General features: G+C 44.5%; 2 protein-coding genes and 1 non-coding gene across 4 annotated transcripts in view; 1 reads left to right on the plus strand and 2 right to left on the minus strand.

Moving 5' to 3' along the window:
- SF3B3 (splicing factor 3b subunit 3) overlaps nt 1-13,599 on the minus strand; it is a 48,457-nt gene extending 34,858 nt beyond the window's left edge. The window contains exons 1-6 of the mRNA XM_511081.7: nt 13,448-13,599; nt 10,669-10,808; nt 8,215-8,541; nt 6,558-6,730; nt 4,850-4,991; nt 2,055-2,167 (exon numbers count right to left, since the gene is read on the minus strand). Of these exons, the coding sequence (XP_511081.3) occupies nt 2,055-2,167; nt 4,850-4,991; nt 6,558-6,730; nt 8,215-8,541; nt 10,669-10,738 (825 nt within the window). The 5' untranslated portion in view covers nt 10,739-10,808; nt 13,448-13,599. The remainder of the gene's footprint in view (nt 1-2,054; nt 2,168-4,849; nt 4,992-6,557; nt 6,731-8,214; nt 8,542-10,668; nt 10,809-13,447) is intronic.
- On the minus strand, nt 7,826-7,905 carry LOC112205953 (small nucleolar RNA SNORD111). Its single transcript, XR_002940087.1, has one exon. It is a non-coding gene; the product is annotated as a small nucleolar RNA SNORD111 (small nucleolar RNA).
- Nucleotides 13,600-13,795: 196 nt separating the features above from the next.
- COG4 (component of oligomeric golgi complex 4) overlaps nt 13,796-17,155 on the plus strand; it is a 42,654-nt gene continuing 39,294 nt past the window's right edge. The window contains exon 1 of one of the 2 annotated variants that reach the window (XM_016930110.2): nt 13,796-13,999. In XM_016930110.2, coding sequence (XP_016785599.2) covers nt 13,829-13,999 — 171 coding nt within the window. In that variant the 5' untranslated portion in view covers nt 13,796-13,828. The remainder of the gene's footprint in view (nt 14,000-17,155) is intronic. The other variant, XM_054669556.2, reaches the window with a different exon arrangement.

Consider the following 17,155-nt stretch of genomic DNA (forward strand, 5'->3'; position numbering starts at 1 on the left):
GCAGTAAATGATTCAAAGAATCCACACCAAAACCACAAGGTGAAAAGACGCCGGGGAAGAGGGATATTCACTAGTCTCAGGAAGAGGGATATTCACTAGTCTCAAAGATCACCATCAAATTCCATTATCAGTTACCAAAAAAGAAACAATACCATTACAATGAAGACAATGGGCAGGCACCACCTTAACAAAGTTACCAATTTAATGTCTCAATCAGATAAACCAACATTATGTACACACAATGTGTGACATAGTGGAGAATATGTATCACCTATACATCACTCCCTATGTAGTAATTATATCAGAAATATTAAACTCAATATAATCATGAGGAAACAAACTATGGGACAGACTATAAGAGAATTAGCTGGCCAGGCACAGTGGCTCACGCCTGTAATCCCAACACTTTGGGAGGCTGAGGCAGGCAGATCACAAGGTCACGAGTTCGATACCAGCCTGGCCAATATGGTGAGACCCCATCTCTACTAAAAATATAAAAATTAGCTGGGCATGGTAGCAGGTGCCTGTAGTCCCAGCTACTTGGGAGGCTGAGATGGAAGGATCACTTGAGACTGGGAGGTCAAGGATGCAGTGAGCCAAGATTGCACCACTGCACTCCAGCCTGGACAACAGAGCAAGACACCATCTTAAAAAAAAAAAAAGAAAGAAAATTAGCCCAGACTGGCAGGGCACTTCATGCCTGTAATCCCAGCACCTTGGGAGGCCAAGGCAGGCAGATGACTTGAGGTCAGGAGTTTGGGACGAGAATGGCCAACATGGCAAACCCCGTCTCTATTAAAAATACAAAAAAAAAAAAGGCCGGGTGCGGTGGCTCACGCCTGTAATCCCAGCACTTTGGGAGGCCGAGGCGGGCAGATCACGAGGTCAGGAAATTGAGATCACGGTGAAACCCAATCTCTACTAAAAATACAAAAAAAAAAAAATTAGCCGGGCGTGGTGGTGGGCGCCTGTAGTCCCAGCTACCCAAGAGGCTGAGGCAGGAGAATGGCGTGAACCCAGGAGGTGGAGCTTGCAGTGAGCCCAGATCGCACCACTACACTCTAACCTGGGTGACAGAGCGAGACTCCGTCTCAAATAAATAAATAAATAAAATACAAAAAATAAAAATACAAAAAAAATTTAGCCAGGTGTGGCAGTGCATGCCTGTAATCCTGGCTACATGGGAGGCTGAGGTGGGAAAATCACTTGAACCCAGGGGGCAGAGGTTTCAGTGAGCCAAGATCACAACACTGCACTCCAGCATGGGCAACAGAGCGAGACTCCATCTCAAAAAAAAAGAAAAAAAGGTGAGAGGGAAATATCCTAAACTAAGGGAGACTAAAGGCCAATTACAAAGGAACTTTTTGGGATAATGAGAGAAATATGAATATGAACTATACATAAGGTAACTATACTACACAAAATGTTACAATTTCTTGGGTATGATATTGGCAATCTGGTAATGTAGGAAAATGTCCTTGTTCTCGGGAGCCATTATCTTAGAAGATTACTGGAGTGAGGCATCATAATGCCTGTAACTTCTTTTCAAATTGCTTAGCCTAGAAAGTATATGGATATATCATGAGAAAGAAAAAACAAATGTAGCAAAATATTAATAACGGATTAATCTAAATGACAGGCACGTGGGAGTTCATTGTTCATTGTTTTTAAACTTTCTGTATGTTGGAATTTTCAAAATAAAAATGTTGGAAAAAAAAAACAAACCAAATAGAATAAAAGGCAACCTATCTCTAACAAATATGCCTGGTTTCTCCAAACTAGAAACATTCAGGAATTTCAAATTAATAATTGTCCACAGGTTCCTCTGAAATAGAAATTAGATTAGTTTTAATTCCCTTTCTAAGAGAATTTGTTTGGCTTTTACTAAAATATTTCACCAGCTTTATTAAAAACAACATTTACGTCCCTGCCCCAGGGTCACTGAATTTTTTTTTTAATTTACAGAAAAACTAAATTGGTAACAAACTAAGAGACTACACTGTAATCACAAAAATTAAACACAAATCTCTCTCTTCTTATATCAAAGATCTTACCCGCCTCCTGGGAATTGGACAGCGGATATCTGGCTGGTCACCAAAGTTCTTGTAAGTAATATAGTTTTCAGAGCAGATCAGTACTCCACTTGGACCATCTGACCCTCCTGGAACTGTGAAAGAAAATAAAACTTAGCAGTGACTTTGACTCAGACATGAATTTCTTCAGCTTTCAACTCCTCCTCTCTTTCAGCACAACTTGATGATGGTAATGTGCCTGATGCTAAGAAACATTTCATGTGTTTCTCCTCCCTTATGTTCATGGTAGATAAGGATGAAGCATAGTTTGTGTTTACATGGAAGGTTTGGTCTCAGCCTGGATAACGTATCCAAATGTTTACCTCCAAGCCCAAATGCAGTTCTCATCTTCAGACCCCATCTTCAGACCTATAATACATCAAATCACCTACTGGACATGGACCTTCCACCGGTATTTTAAAAATACAGTGTGTTCAGGCCGGGCATGGTGGCTCATGCCTGTAATCCCAGCACTTTGGGAGACCAAAGGCAGATCACCTGAGGTCAGGAGTTCGAGACCAGCCTGGCCAACACGGTGAAATCCCGTCTCTACTAAAACTACAAAAATTAGCCAGGCATGGTGGTGGGCGCCTGTAATCCCAGCTACTCGGGAGGCTGAGGCAGGAGAACTGCTTAAACCCAGGAGGTGGAGGTTGTAGTGAGCCAAGATCGTGCCACTGTGCTCTAGCCTGGGCAACAGTGCGAGATTCTGTCTCAAAAACGTAAATAAATAAAATAAAAATAAAATAAAGTAACAGCATGTTCATAAACAAACTCAAGTTCCTTCCCAACCCTGCTCCACCTCCTAGATTCTCCACCTTAGAGAATACTACCATCAACAGACCAAACCAGACACCTGAGTATAATCCTTCAATTCTCTCCTCCCAAAGCCCTATTGATTCTACCTCCTTAGCAGCTACCAGTATCTCTTAATGTCCTCATCAGTCTCCCCCCTTACAGTCTTAATATCCTCCATTTCATTAGCCAAAATGTAAGCAATTAATCTAAGGTTGTCAACCTATCAGATTATTTCCCTACTTAGAATCCTTCAGTAGCTTTCACCCCACCCCTACTCCTACCCCAGTCCCTTAATAATTAAATCATAATGAGCTTTTAATTATTTGAATGGACCATGTTATTTCTTGTATTTAGGCTTTTGTAAATGCTGTTCCCTTTGCCTACAACTGAAACTTCCTCTCCCACTCCAACTGCACCCAGCTAACTTCTAACTAGCCCTCAGATCTCAGCTTAGAGACTCCAGCAAGCTTTCTGTAACACATTCGTTTCCTTTCCCTGTTTAGGGAACCTCTTCTCTGTACTGTCATGGCATTTGGCACAGTTTCTGGTAATTGTTTTGGTTATTTATCTGTATTCACCACCAGACTCAATCTTGCACAAAGGCAGCACCACGTCTAATTTTTCACCACTGAAGTCTCAAGATCCAGCAGACTGACTTAGCACATACTGACTGCAAAGGCTCAATAAAAATGTGTTGAAAGAATGAAAAAGCCCTTGTAAATGAAAGGTATGGTAATATGTTACAAGTAATGAGATGTGTGATCAAAAATTCATCTGCTTAACGTATTAACAAAGTGCTGTCCTTTATTTTTATTCTCCAGTATCTTCCCCAAACAGCATCTTATTTTAGACATCAGTTGAAGTGCAAATGATTCAAAACAGAACTAGATCAGTTTTCCCCAAGCCTGCTGAAATGCAGATGACCACAAATGTAGCTGTACTCCTTTAGTCTTTTAATATAATCAATTAGCAACGTGTATTTTCCAATGGTGAACTGATTTCCAACCATGAAAATATTTTCCATTTTTTAGCTCCTCCAAAAACGTTACTTAGCCATGTGCATTTAAAACACTGAATCTGATTTGCTGGAATGTTAGCTTTTCCTATCTACAACCGTATGAACTAGCCTGCAAATTTTTTTTGTTACTGTCCATCCCTAGTTTTGATACTGTAGTCATACTAGACTCAGAGAGTGGCACAGTAGCATTTACTCTTTTTCTACTCTAGAGAAATCTGTTTTACTTTTTTTTTTTTAATATTTACTTTTTCATTGAGACAAGATCTCACCTTGTTTCCCAGGATGGTCTCAAACTCCTGAGATCAAGTGATGCTCCTGCCTCAGCCTCCTAAAGTGCTAGGGTTATAGGCGTGAGCCACCATGCCCAGCCGAGAAACTTGTTTTAAAACAGAATACATATATGTCCCTCAACAAGAAGATAAAAGCTTTCCTGAAAATCCTGGACCTCAATCTTTTGGGAGAGTGACTTTGGACTACTGCTTCAATTTCTCTAACGCTGGTCTATTGAAGTTCTTAATTTATTTTTGGATCAATCTGGTAATCGTCTTCAAAAATATTTCTATTTTGTTTAAGTTTTCAAATTCACAAGTTCCATCTTGTGGGGTCTGTCCATTTTGTTTGGCTTTTCAAAGAGTTAGGTTTGAATGAGAGGCAAAGACTGACTACAGCCAAACTGTCACAGCAACTAACAGTAATCAATATTCTAAGCTGACTGCTCCCTTCAACTTCTCTTCCCTGCCCTCAGTAGAATATGAGTTATTAAGGAGCTAGGCAGTCTTTATCCCCAACACTTTTTAAAATCACTCCACCACATGAACTTCTAACCTGTCCAAAAGATAAACAAGGTATTCAGGTTCACAACAAATGGATTAATTCCCAAACCCTTTAAGTAAAACCTATTAGGTTTGGGCATAAAATGAACCAAGTAAAAGGGTACAAAGCAGCTCTGAAAGAAAAGTACCTGTAATAAGGAAGTTGCCGTGTTCCTCCAAAGGTTCACTGTATTTTCGGACCACGTGATTTAAACCAAGGTCTAGCTCATAGAAAGTAAGTGTCTGCTGGGTATTAGCTGCTGCTTCCCCTGTTGGATCATTGTCTGCTTCCTACAGAGAACAGTGGCATAAAAACTAATCATCAGCATAAAATCGAAGATCTGGAAAGGACATCAGGACTCCAACTTACAAATGAGGAAACAGAAGTCCACAAATGTCTTCTTCTTTTTTTTTTTTTTTTTTTGGAGAGACAGGTTCTCACTATGTCACCCAGGCTGCAGTGCACAGAGGTATGATCTTTTTTTTTTTTTGAGACGGAGTTTTGCTCATTGCCCAGGCTGGAGTTCAATGGCACGATCTCAGCTCACCACAACCTCCACCTCCCAGGTTCAAGTGATTCTCCTGCCTCAGCCTCCCGAGTTGCTGGGATTACAAGCATGTGCCACCACGCCTGGCTAATTTTGTATTTTTAGTAGAGATGGGGTTTCTCCATGTTGGTCAGGCTGGTCTCGAACTCCTGACCTCAGGTGATCCGCCCGCCTCGGCCTCCCAAACTTGGATTACAGGCGTGAGCCACTGTACACGACTGCAGTGGTACAATCTTATCTCACTGCAGCCTAGAATTCCTGGGCCTCAGGCTCCCAAGCAGCTAGGACTACAGGCACATGCCACCACACCTGGCTGACGCCAAACAGTTTGACAAAGTTTATGCTATAAGATAATGGCAGAGCTAGAACGAGAACTGCAATCTCCAAATTCTGGATCCAGGGAGCTCTCTACTAGAGGATACTGCCTTCCATTAAAGGAAAACAATAGTATGCTCTGTGAAAAAATACCTTAAACATAACTTCACGTTTTTCATGAAGCTTTTCCCAATAAATATCTCGTTTCCATAGGGAGATTACTTAAATCAGAGAAAGACTATTAAATAGTTGGTTAACCTCTGAAGCATTCCAGAGAATTTCAGTAAGGCATTTGGAATATGAAGATCTGCTAGCAGGACAGAATTAAGATATGCATAAGGGGCTGGGCCTGGGTGAGGTGGCTCAGGCCTATAATCCCAGCACTCTGGAAGGCTGAGGTGGGCCAATCACCTGGGGTCAGAAGACCAGCCTGGCCAACATAGTGAAACCCCATCTCTACTAAAAATACAAAAATTAGCTGGGCGTTGTGGCAGCACCTGTAGTCCCAGCTACTCAGGAGGCTGAGGCAGAGGTTGCAGTGAGCTGAGATTGTGCCACTGCACCCCAGCCTGGGCAACAGAGCAAGACTGCCTCAAAAAAAGAAAAAAAGGTATGCACAAGGAAGAAAACGATCTTTTCTTTTTGAGATGGAGTCTCACTCTGTCGCCCAGGCTGGAGTGCAGTGGCGAGATCTCGGCTCACTGCAAGCTCCACCTCCCGGGTTCACGCCATTCTCCTGCCTCAGCTTCCCGAGTAGCTGGACCACAGGCGCCCGCCACGATGCCCGGCTATTTTCTTTTTGTATTTTTAGTAGAGACGGGGTTTCACTGTGTTAGCCAGAATGGTCTCGATCTCCTGACCTCGTGATCCGCCAGCCTTGCCTCCCAAAGTGCTGGGATTACAGGCGTGAGCCACCACGCCCGGCCGGAAAACAATCTTAAAAAAAAACACTGAGGTGACTGAAAGAAACGCAAAGAGACAGGGTCCCCATTACCTCATAATCCATTTCCAGACAAGCAAACATTGGATTTTCAAATCCGACATCTACTCCAACTACATGATACACTAAAGTGTTTGCTTTGTGGGCTTCCAGGGGAGATGAAATGGTAAGTCGGGCTGCAGCATCTCTGTTCAAAATATACACCAATTTCTGTTTCTCAATGGCACCTGTAGTTGAAGGAGATAAAACATACAAGATTCCCAGATAATGAGAAGAGAGACTTATAGAACAGCTAGAGTCACATCATGCTTTTCTTTTAATCATTATTAACAGCAGTAACTCTACAAGTATAAAAACTCAGGATTCTGTTTTCTATCATCAGAATAGCACTTTGGGAGGCTGAGGTGGGTGGATCACCTGAGGTCAGGAGTTCAAGACCAGCCTGACTAACACGGTAAAACCTTGTCTCTACTAAATACAAAAAATTAGCTAGGTGTGGTGGTGCATGCCTCTAATCCCAGCTACTTGGGAGGCTGCGGCAGGAGAATTGCTTGAACCTGAGACGCAAAGGTTGCAGTGAGCTGAGATCGCACCACTGCACTCCAGCCTGGGCAACAAGTGCGAAACTCTGCCTCATTTAAAAAAAAAAAAAAAAGAATAGACAATAGTGGAGCTGGGCACAATGGCTCAAGTCTGTAATCCCAGCACTTTGGGAGGCCAAGACAGAAGGAAGGATTGCTTGAGCCCAGGAATTCAAGACCATCCTGGGCAGCATTGTGAGATCCCCATCTCTCTCTTATTTATTTATTTATTTATTTTTGAGATGCAGTCTCACTCTGTCGTCCAGGCTGGAGTGCAGTAGCGCTATCTCGGCTCACTGCAACCTTTGCCTCCCGGGTTCAAGCGATTCTCCTGCCTCAGCCTCCCAAGTAGCTGGGATTACAGGCACCCACCACCACACCCAGCTAATTTTTTGTATTTTTGGTAGAGACTGGGTTTCACCATGTTGGCCAGGCTGGTCTCAAACTCCTGACCTCAAGTGATCCTCCCACCTTGGCCTCCCAAAGTGCTGGGATTACAGGTGTGAGCCACCGTGCCCGGCTGAGACCCCCATCTCTTAAAAATAAATAAATAAAATTTTTTTAAAGACAATGGCATCATTGTGGCCCCCTTCTTCCTAATACGGGTCTTAAATATCCCACTAACTAGTCAAAATTTTTTAATGAGTCCTACATTTAAGGATACTGAAAAACAGTAATTCATAAAATTATCATTAGCCTTATTCTCTGAAATAGATGTAACGATTTATGACTGCCCTCTAGAGGCCTGATCAGACACACAAAAATTTTCTTCAAGAATTTATCAGAGAAGAGACATGAATGTGAATCATCACTTCAGGCTGATGAAAGCAACGATATTCACTGTCTAATAACATAAGATCATTTCATTGTAGTCTTTTTGCCAAAGAAAAAGAAATTGAAAAACACCCATTTCCAACTAGATGGGAAGTAGAAAGGTGTGTTAAGATTTTTCCCATTGTTTTAAAAGAAAATGCAACTCTTTTAAAAAGGAAATACAACTTTAAACCTAGAGTAAATGCAAACATGATGCCAAACCCACATAAGTAATTAACTGGCACTGGCACACCACCAAGAGCACAGCATTGTTATCCTAAACTAGGCATATACAGCAAGTAGAGTAAATCACTTACTAATCATAACGGCTCGCCCTTTGGGATCCACAGCTAAGAACTGGCCAGGAACGATGCGACGGCATCCACTCTTGCCAAAGGTTTCTTGGTGAATCTTCTCAAACATATTCTTAGATGGCTGGTATTCCAAAATAACAATTCGACCAGAGTCACTGCCAACTACAATGTAGTCTTTGGTGCCACCTGTCAGCCTAAAGGCCATGAGTGACCGGATAACACCGAATACTTCCACAGTGAGTAGGGTATGTACTTTGCCAGTGTTGGGGTCTGGGCGAAGCAGCTCCAAGATCTTCCCACGGGAAACAACAATTTCTTGTTGTTTGGTTCCTAGATCACCAAAAAATAAAGATCATAAACAACCAGAACCCAGCCTGGCCACCATGGTGAAACCCCGTCTCTACTAAAAATACAAAAATTAGCCAGGCGTGGTGGCACATGCCTGTAATCCCAGCTACTCGGGAGGCTAAGGCAGGAGAATCGCTTGAACCCAGGAGGTAGAGGTTGCTGTGAGCCAAGATTATGCCACTGCACTCCGGCCTGGGCAACAGAGCAAAACTCCGACTCAAAAAATTAGTCAGGTGTGGTGGCATGTGCCTCTAGTCCCAGCTACGTGGGAGGCTACAGTGGAAGGACAGTTTGAACCCAGGAGTTCAGAGAATGTAGTGGGTTATAATCCTGCCATTGCACTCCATCCTGGGAAACGCAGCAAGATCTCGTCTCTAAAAAAAAAAAAAAAAAAAAAAAAAGGCCAGGCACAGTGCACCTGTAATCCCAGCACTTTGGGAGGCTGAGGCAGGAAGATCACTTGAGGTCAGGAGTTTGAAACCAGCCTGGCCAACATGGTGGGATCCCATCTCTACTAAAAATACAAAAATTAGCCAGGTGTGGTGGCACGTGCCTGTAATCCCAGCTACTCCAGAGGCTGACACAGGAGAATCGCTTGAACCTGGGAGACGGAGTTTGCAGTGAGCCGAGGTCGCACTACTGTACTCCAGCCTGGGCAACACAGCAAGACTACGTCTCAAAAAAAAAAAAAAAAAGAAAACTTCTCCATCATTTTAGATAAAAAGGAAGACTGAATTGGAAAAGGAATTTGAAAGATAAAATTAGTATTAAAAATGTGCTTTCAGCAGGGCACAGTAGCTCATGCCTGTAATCCCAGCACTTTGGGAGGCTAAGGTGGGTGGATCACGAGGTCAGGAATTCGAGATCAGCCTGGCCAATATGGTGAAACCTCATCTCTACTAAAAATATGAAAAATTAGCCGGGCATGGTGGTGCACGCATGTAATCCCAGCTACTCAGGAGGCTGAGGCAGGAGAATCGCTTGAACCCAGGAGGCGGAGGTTGCAGTGAGCCAAGATCACACCACTGCGCTCCAGCCTGGGTGACAGAGCAGGACTCTGTTTCAAGGAAAAAACAAAAACAAAAACAAAACAAACAAAAAACAAAAACGTGCTTTCAAAAATTCTATCCAAACTCCAGCTGAGATTCATTGCATTACATAGTGAAGTCAGTCACAAATCTCCAAATTCCCATATACGTATTTCCTTAATCAAATGCAGCAAAGAATAACTAAATTACCCAAATGAAGCCTCAAACCCGCAGGAAGAGCCATAATGAGGATCAGAGAAAATAACAACATGAAATATGAATGCTGTGTGGTCAGTTAGGCTGCCTCTCAGTACCACATTAAGTATTCAGTACCACATTAAGTATTCAGAGTTAAACCTCAACAAAATTATGTCTTACTCTACACAATCATGAACCTCCTGCATTACTTGGATTGACTCAAAAATGTTAAATCTGCAAATGGCAAGAAAAAGTTTTTATTTTATAAACATTAGTACCTCACTTTCAGTAACTTTGTATTTCCTAATCCAATATTTGAAATTTCACACAATTCAAACCTAGCCTTAATCCATCTTTACAAAAATATTCCCCACATGGTAAACGTAAGCAAATTATCTGTTTCTATGCAGACAGCACTCCCTACCTAAACTGCATTTTCCCTTTTCTCTCATACAAAAGTTCTATCTCTTCAAGCACCAAACCAAGGTCCAACCTTCCCTTTATTTAAATTACTCTCTGATAACCAGACAAACACCTTCAGACATTCTTTTTACCCAACCTGATGTCAAATTCAAGATCAAGGATCAGGTCTTACACATCTCAGTATGTCTTACAGCAATAGGCACACGACTTGGCACTAGGTAAGCAGCCAAGAAAAGTGTGCCCTGACAAGAATCATTACACAATTTGTGAGCTAGGAAATGCATCTGAAATAGGTAACAGATAATGCACCAGAACTTAACACCTCATCTCATAATTTGAATTGTTTACATCTACCAACAACTGTTTCGTCATAAATGGAAAACATTTCCTGCACAAGAGACTAAGCAAGATATGTATTAATTCACTTAAAATTTCAAAAGATGGTAACGAGAGAACTTACCAGAAAAGTTTCCATGAATGGCAAAGCTGATGCCAGTGGCTCTCTGCAAGGTTAAGTTGTACAGAAACATGGTTGCAGGAAACCTGAGCCACCCAGACCTCCAGGCCTTGGTTACACCAACAGTACGGAGTCCAAGAAAGCTAAGAAAACAGAAAACAGAAAAATAGCTGGGAGACTATTACTTCAACAGACATTTCTGTATGGGAAATTCTGGATGAAGACAGCAGAACCAGCAGAGCAAGCCCTATTAAGAAACAACATATGTGACCGGGCGTGGTGGCTCACGAGGTCAGGAGTTCGAGACCAGCTTGGCCAACATAGTGAAACCCCGTCTCTACTAAAAATACAAAAATTAGCTGGGCATGGTGCTGTGCGCCTGTAGTCCCAGCTACTCGGGAGGCTGAGGCAGGAGAATCGCTTGAACCTGGGAGGCGGAGGTTGTGGTGAGCCAACATCATGCCACTGCACTCCAGGCTGGGCGACAGAATGAGACCTCGTCTCAAAAAAAAAAAAATAAATAAATAAAAAGCACGGGACCTTGAGAAATCCAAGGTCATTAGTATAGAATTAACATACATATTTGATTTTATTGTTAAACGAGAAGAGAGAATTATGAGTAAACGTCCTTATAAATAACTTTCTGGGCTGAGTAAAAGCAGGGTGGCAAGATCAATGCTCCAGGCTAGAAATGGGTCCTGAGAGATATAAAATTTTCTACTTGAGACTAAGGTATATCTTTTTTTTTTTTTTTTGAGGCGTCTCAATCTGTCGCCCAGGCTGGAGTGCAGGGGCGCCATCTTGGCTCACTGCAAGCTCCGCCTCCCGGGTTCACACCATTCTCCTGCCTCAGGCTCCCGAGTAGCTGGGACAACTGGCGCCCGCCACCACACCCGGCTAATTTTTTGTATTTTTAGTAGCGACGGGGTTTCACCATGTTAGCCAGGATGGTCTCGATCTCCTGACTTTGTGATCCGCCCGCCTCCGCCTCCCAAAGTGCTAGGATTACAGGCGTTGAGCCACCGCGCCCAGCCCATAGGCTAAGGTATGTTTAACGTTCTAGGACCACAGGAAAAGATGAACGAAAAGGACCGATGTTGAAAGACCAGGGAGTGGAGAAACAACAAAAAAAGCAAAAGAGAGGAAGCTAGGAGCTGCTTCTGAATCCCTGAACAGCTCCCCGCAAGTTACTTTTCATGTTTTGTAGCTGATGAAAACAGTCTACTTTCCCCTTTCCTTATAACTGATACAATCCATTACAAACCTTTGGAATTCATTTTTTCCCAAATCTAGTTGGATTCAGGTTCTCCAGCGACACCTTAACTTTGGGTCGTGGAGGAAGGTGCATTTCGGAGGATCAGTCCAGTACTAGAAAAACTATATACGAGGCCAGGCGCAGTGGTGGCTCACGCCTGTAATCCCAGCACTTTGGGAGGCCGAGGCAAATGGGTCACTTGAGGTCAGGAATTGAGACCAGCCTGGCCAACACAGTGAAAACCCCTCTACTAAAAATGCAAAAACTAGCCGGGCGCGGTGGCACACGCCTTTAATCTCAGCTACTCGGGAAGCTGAGGCGTGAGAATAGCTAGAACCAAGGAGGAGGAGGCTGCAGTAAGCCGAGATCAAGCCGCTGCGCTCCAGCCTGGGCGACAGCGAGACTTCGTCTCAAAAACAAAACAAACAAACAAAAAATATATACCAGATAAATGTGGTAAGCTTTAAAACTTCCCCCACGTCTGGGCCGGGCGCGGTGTCTCACACCTGTAATCCCAACACTTTGGGAGGCCAAGGCAGGTGGATCAAGGTCAGGAGATCGAGACCATCCTGGCTAACACCGTGAAACCCCGTCTCTACTAAAAATACAAAAAATTAGCTGGGCGCGGTGGCGGGCGCCTGTAGTTCCAGCTACTCGGGAGGCTGAGGCAGGAGAATGGCGTGAACCCGGAAAGCGGAGCTTGCAGTGAGCAGAGATCGCGCCACTGCACTCCAGCCTGGGCGACAAAGCGAGACACCGTCTCAAAAAAAGAAAAATTAGCCGGGCGTGGTGGCACGCGCCCGTAATCCCAGCTAGTCTACTCGGGAGGCTGAGGTAAGAGAATCGGTGGAACCCGGGAGGCAGAGATGCAGTGAGCCGAGATCGCGCCACTGCTCTCCAGTCTGGGCGACAGACTGTGACTCCATCACAAAAACAAAACAAAACAAAAAAAATTTCCCCCACGTCTGTTTACCATTATTACAAAAAGCTTGTATGATTGCTCACTGCATCTTCTCCATCCTCCAAGGAAACATCATCGCATTTAAACTCTGTCCTCCATTACGCAAACGAGAAAATAGAGGTTCAGAGGAGGAGACAAGTTGCCCAACTACCAAAATACAAATTCAAACCAGAGTCTTGGCTCTAAAGACTGTTTCCGTTATTTACGCTTTTAACACGCTCCATCTTTCTATCTTCCCATCGGTGTACCATTTACTCTACCCAGAGGGAGACATCCATCCCTCCCGCTGCTTGTCACACCTCCCCCGTCTCAGAGTCCCCAGAAGTTAAAAGCAATCTCCACGAGCCCTATTTTGAGATAGAATACGTTCCCACACTGTGGATGGAAGCGAGAGATAACTGCAGGAAGCCGTTTTGGCGCCTCAACCATCCCTCGGTACCTCCTCCTGGTCCCCAGCCTCTCGGGCCTAGACTGCCCGTGACCCCCGCCAAAGTCTAGGGTCCCCCTTCCATATGGCCGCTCTCCGCCTCCCCGGGCCCGGGGAAGTCTCCAGGCTGTTTTTTTACCCTGCAGCGAGAAGGATGGTGTGGATATCCAACGGATGCTACCTCCCTTCAAAACTTAAGCCACCACCAACTCCAACATACTGGCGTCCGCCATTAGACCTCAAGACAGGGACATTCTGGTGGCGCGCGGCGGAAAAAGGCACCCAATCCGCGCCTGAAGAATATATATAATTTTTAAAAAATGCTTCCGTCTTGCTTCCACACGGCATTACAAATTATTTAAACATGCTTTATTGCTTTGCTTTTTCCAGGAGAATAGAAAATTAATACGTTTTTAGAAGTAGACTTAAAAAAAAACCATTAGAGTTCATTGGGCACTTCTGTAGGCAGCCCCAAATAGGCGCCAACGAAGAGGGGGCCTCGCGGGACCGGAAGTGCCGAATGGGGACCAAGATGGCGGACCTTGATTCGCCTCCGAAGCTGTCAGGGGTGCAGCCGCCGTCTGAGGGGGTGGGAGGTGGCCGCTGCTCCGAAATCTCCGCTGAGCTCATTCGCTCCCTGACAGAGCTGCAGGAGCTGGAGGCTGTATACGAACGGCTCTGCGGCGAGGAGGTGCGGGGTCGAGCCTCCTCTTTTTCATGGAGGATCTAGGGAGAGTGGGAGCCTTCAGTCGGGAAATCCGGGCTGTGGGAAACTCTCCTTGCTGGGGGATACAAAAAAGCGGGGAAACAAAGAAGCGGAAGCTAGTCGGGTATATGAGTAGTCCTGTCAACTCTTTTCACGCTGTCGGACGCGCCGAGCTTGTCTTCCCTGATACCTGGGCGATCTGCAGCCTCTCCTCCCTAGACCCCCGTTGATTTCCCTGATCCATGATCACCAGTTTCTCCACGGGAGTAAAGTTAGTCTGAGAGTATTTGCCAAAGTGCTTGGTTCTCAAAATAATAAGCGCCCTTTTGCATTGGCTTAATTTACAAATTATGAAACGCTCTCATCCTGTTATTTAAGAGGGAAGCCTTTGCAGATTAACTTCTTGAAGCGTTTTAAGACTTCCTCTTGTGGGGAGTGATTTGGGGGTGTGATTTTAGCGTTTTGGTCAAATGCACATCTTTGTAGAGGTTTGAGCTTTTAAGACTCAGACACAATTCTCTAACCTTGGACAAGTCACTTCATCTCTGGTACCCTTGATATTTTATCAAATGAGAGGTGTGGACTATTCTCCAATTCCTTTCAGTTCATAACGTTCTATCTCCTGCCTCCTTTAATTTTCAGTGGCAACTCGATGCTGTCAATTCACTTTCGAATGTCAGTTGGGTTCCTTGCTAGTCAAAAGAGATCTAAGCTCTAAGCTTGTCAGCTGTTTCCCAGACCAAACTTCTAGCAAAGTTGAGCACAAAAGGCAGTTTCAGCCTGAGGGAGAGGTGATCGTTGATATCTTTGAGTATTTTCAAGTATAAACTTGCACTAACTCTAGCAGTTTCTGATACGTTTTTCAGCAAGATATGTGTGGTGTTTTTTGTTTTGTTTTGTTATTTTTAGAAACAGGGCCGCTCTCTGTTGCGCAGGCTGGAGTGCTGTTGTGCTGCAATCAGAATCGATGAAACCAGAGGCGCACACCACCGTGCCTGGCTAGTTTAGTGTGGGGGGCTTTTTTTGTCTGGCCTCAGCAAGATGTGTTTTAAAATTTAGTATCTTGCGGGGCGCGGTGGCTCACGCCTGCCATCCCAGCACTTTGGGAGGCCAAGACGGGAGGATCACCTGAGTCAGGAGTTCGAGACCAGCATGACCAAAATGGTGAAAACCATCACTACTAAAAATACAAAATTAGCCGGGCGTGGTGACGCATGCCTGTAATCCCAGCTACTCGGGAGACTGAGGCAGGAGAATTGCTTGAACCCAGGAGGCGGAGGTTGCAGTGAACCAAGATAGCGCCATTACACTCTAGCCTGGGCAACAAGAGCAAAATTGTGTCTCTTAAAAAAAAAAAAAAAAGCCGGGCGCGGTGGCTCACTCCTGTAACCCCAGCACTTTGGGAGGCTGAGGCGGATGGATCACGAGGTCAGGAAATCGAGATCATCCTGGCTAACACAGTGAAACCCCGTCTCTACTAAAAATACAAAAAATTAGCCGGGCGTGGTGGCGGGCGCCTGTAGTCCCAGCTACTCGGGAGGCTGAGGCAGGAGAATGGCGTGAACCAGGGAGAAGGAGCTTGCAGTGAGCCGAGATCGCACCACTGCACTCCAGCCTGGGCGACAGAGTGAGACTCTGTCCCAAAAAAAAAAAAAAAAAAAAAAAAAATTTAGTATCTTAACATTCCTAAGCTCGCATTCATTCAGTCATTTAATATGTTGGGTGGAAAATTATGGAAATCTTACAGACAAAATGATATAAGTACTGTATTTGTATTCCATGACTGTCAAGAGGACGTTTTCCTCTGGAACCTACAGAACGATTTTAATAAAAATGTATATGGCCGGGCTTGGTGGCTCGTGCCTGTAATACCAGCAGTTTGGGAGGCCGAGGCGGGTGGATCACCCGAGGTCAGGAGTTCGAGACCAACCTGGCCAACGTGGCGAAACCATGTTAGTCTCTACTAAAAATGCAAAAGTTAGCCGGGTGTGATGGTGGGCGTCTATAATCCCAGCTAATTGGGAGGCAGAGGCATGAAAATCGCTTGAACCCCAGGGCAGGGAGGTTGCAGTGAGCCAAGATCAGGCCACTTCACTCCAGCCTGGGTGAAAGAGCGAAACTCGTCTCAAAAGAAAAAAAAGTATAGCTGCCTGGGCACAAGTGGCTCATGCCTCTAATCGCAGTTCTTTGGGAGGCTGAGATGGGCAGATAGCTTGAGCTATAGTTGGAGACCAGCCTGGGCAATAGCAGATAGTTGGGGACCAGCCTGGGCAATATAGTGAGACCTCGTGGCTACAAAAAAATTAAACAGTGGACCAGGGTTGTGCACACCTATAGTCACAGATATTTGGGGGGCTGAGGTAGGAAGAGCACTTGAGCCCCCGCAAAAAATAAAAATGTATGGTTAATTTTAATGGCTGTTGTTGAACTATATGCCACATACCATGTTAAGCACTTTGTGTGGTTTCCTGTTTGACTCATTCAACAGCCCAGTGAGATTGGTATTGCTATCCTAGTTTTACAGATGAAAAAACTGAAGCATAAAAATGTTACATAAATTGAGGTTGCACAATAAATGGCTTGAATGAGAGATAATTATATTTATAACCCCTGGCTACTGACTATGCACCAAGAAGAAAAATTTTGGTAACTGTCACTGGAAATTTCATTTCAGCAAGATGTGTGTGGTGTTTTTTGTTTAGGCATTGTATTTTTCTTTTTTTTTTTTTTTGAGACAGCGTTTCACTCTTGTTACCCAGGTTGGAGTGAAATGGCACGATCTCGGCTCACTGCAACCTCCACCTCCCGGGTTCAAGTGATTCTCCTACCTCAGCCTCCTGTGTAGCTGGGATTACCACACCCAGCTAATTTTGTTTTTTGTTTTTTGTTTTTGAGACGGAGTCTCACTTTGTTGCCCAAGCTGGAGTGCAGTGGCATGATCTCGGCTCACTGCAAGCTCCGCCCCCCCCGGGTTCATGTCATTCTCCTGCCTCAGCCTCCTGAGCAGCTTGGACTACAGGCGTCCGCCACCACACCCGGCTAATTTTTTGTATTTTTAGTAGAGACAGGGTTTCACCGTGTTATCCAGGATGGTTTCGATCTCCTGACCTCGTGATCCGCCTGCCTTGGCCTTCCAAAGTG

This window comes from Pan troglodytes, chromosome 18 (assembly GCF_028858775.2).
Source record: "Pan troglodytes isolate AG18354 chromosome 18, NHGRI_mPanTro3-v2.0_pri, whole genome shotgun sequence".
Lineage (NCBI taxonomy): Eukaryota > Metazoa > Chordata > Mammalia > Primates > Hominidae > Pan > Pan troglodytes.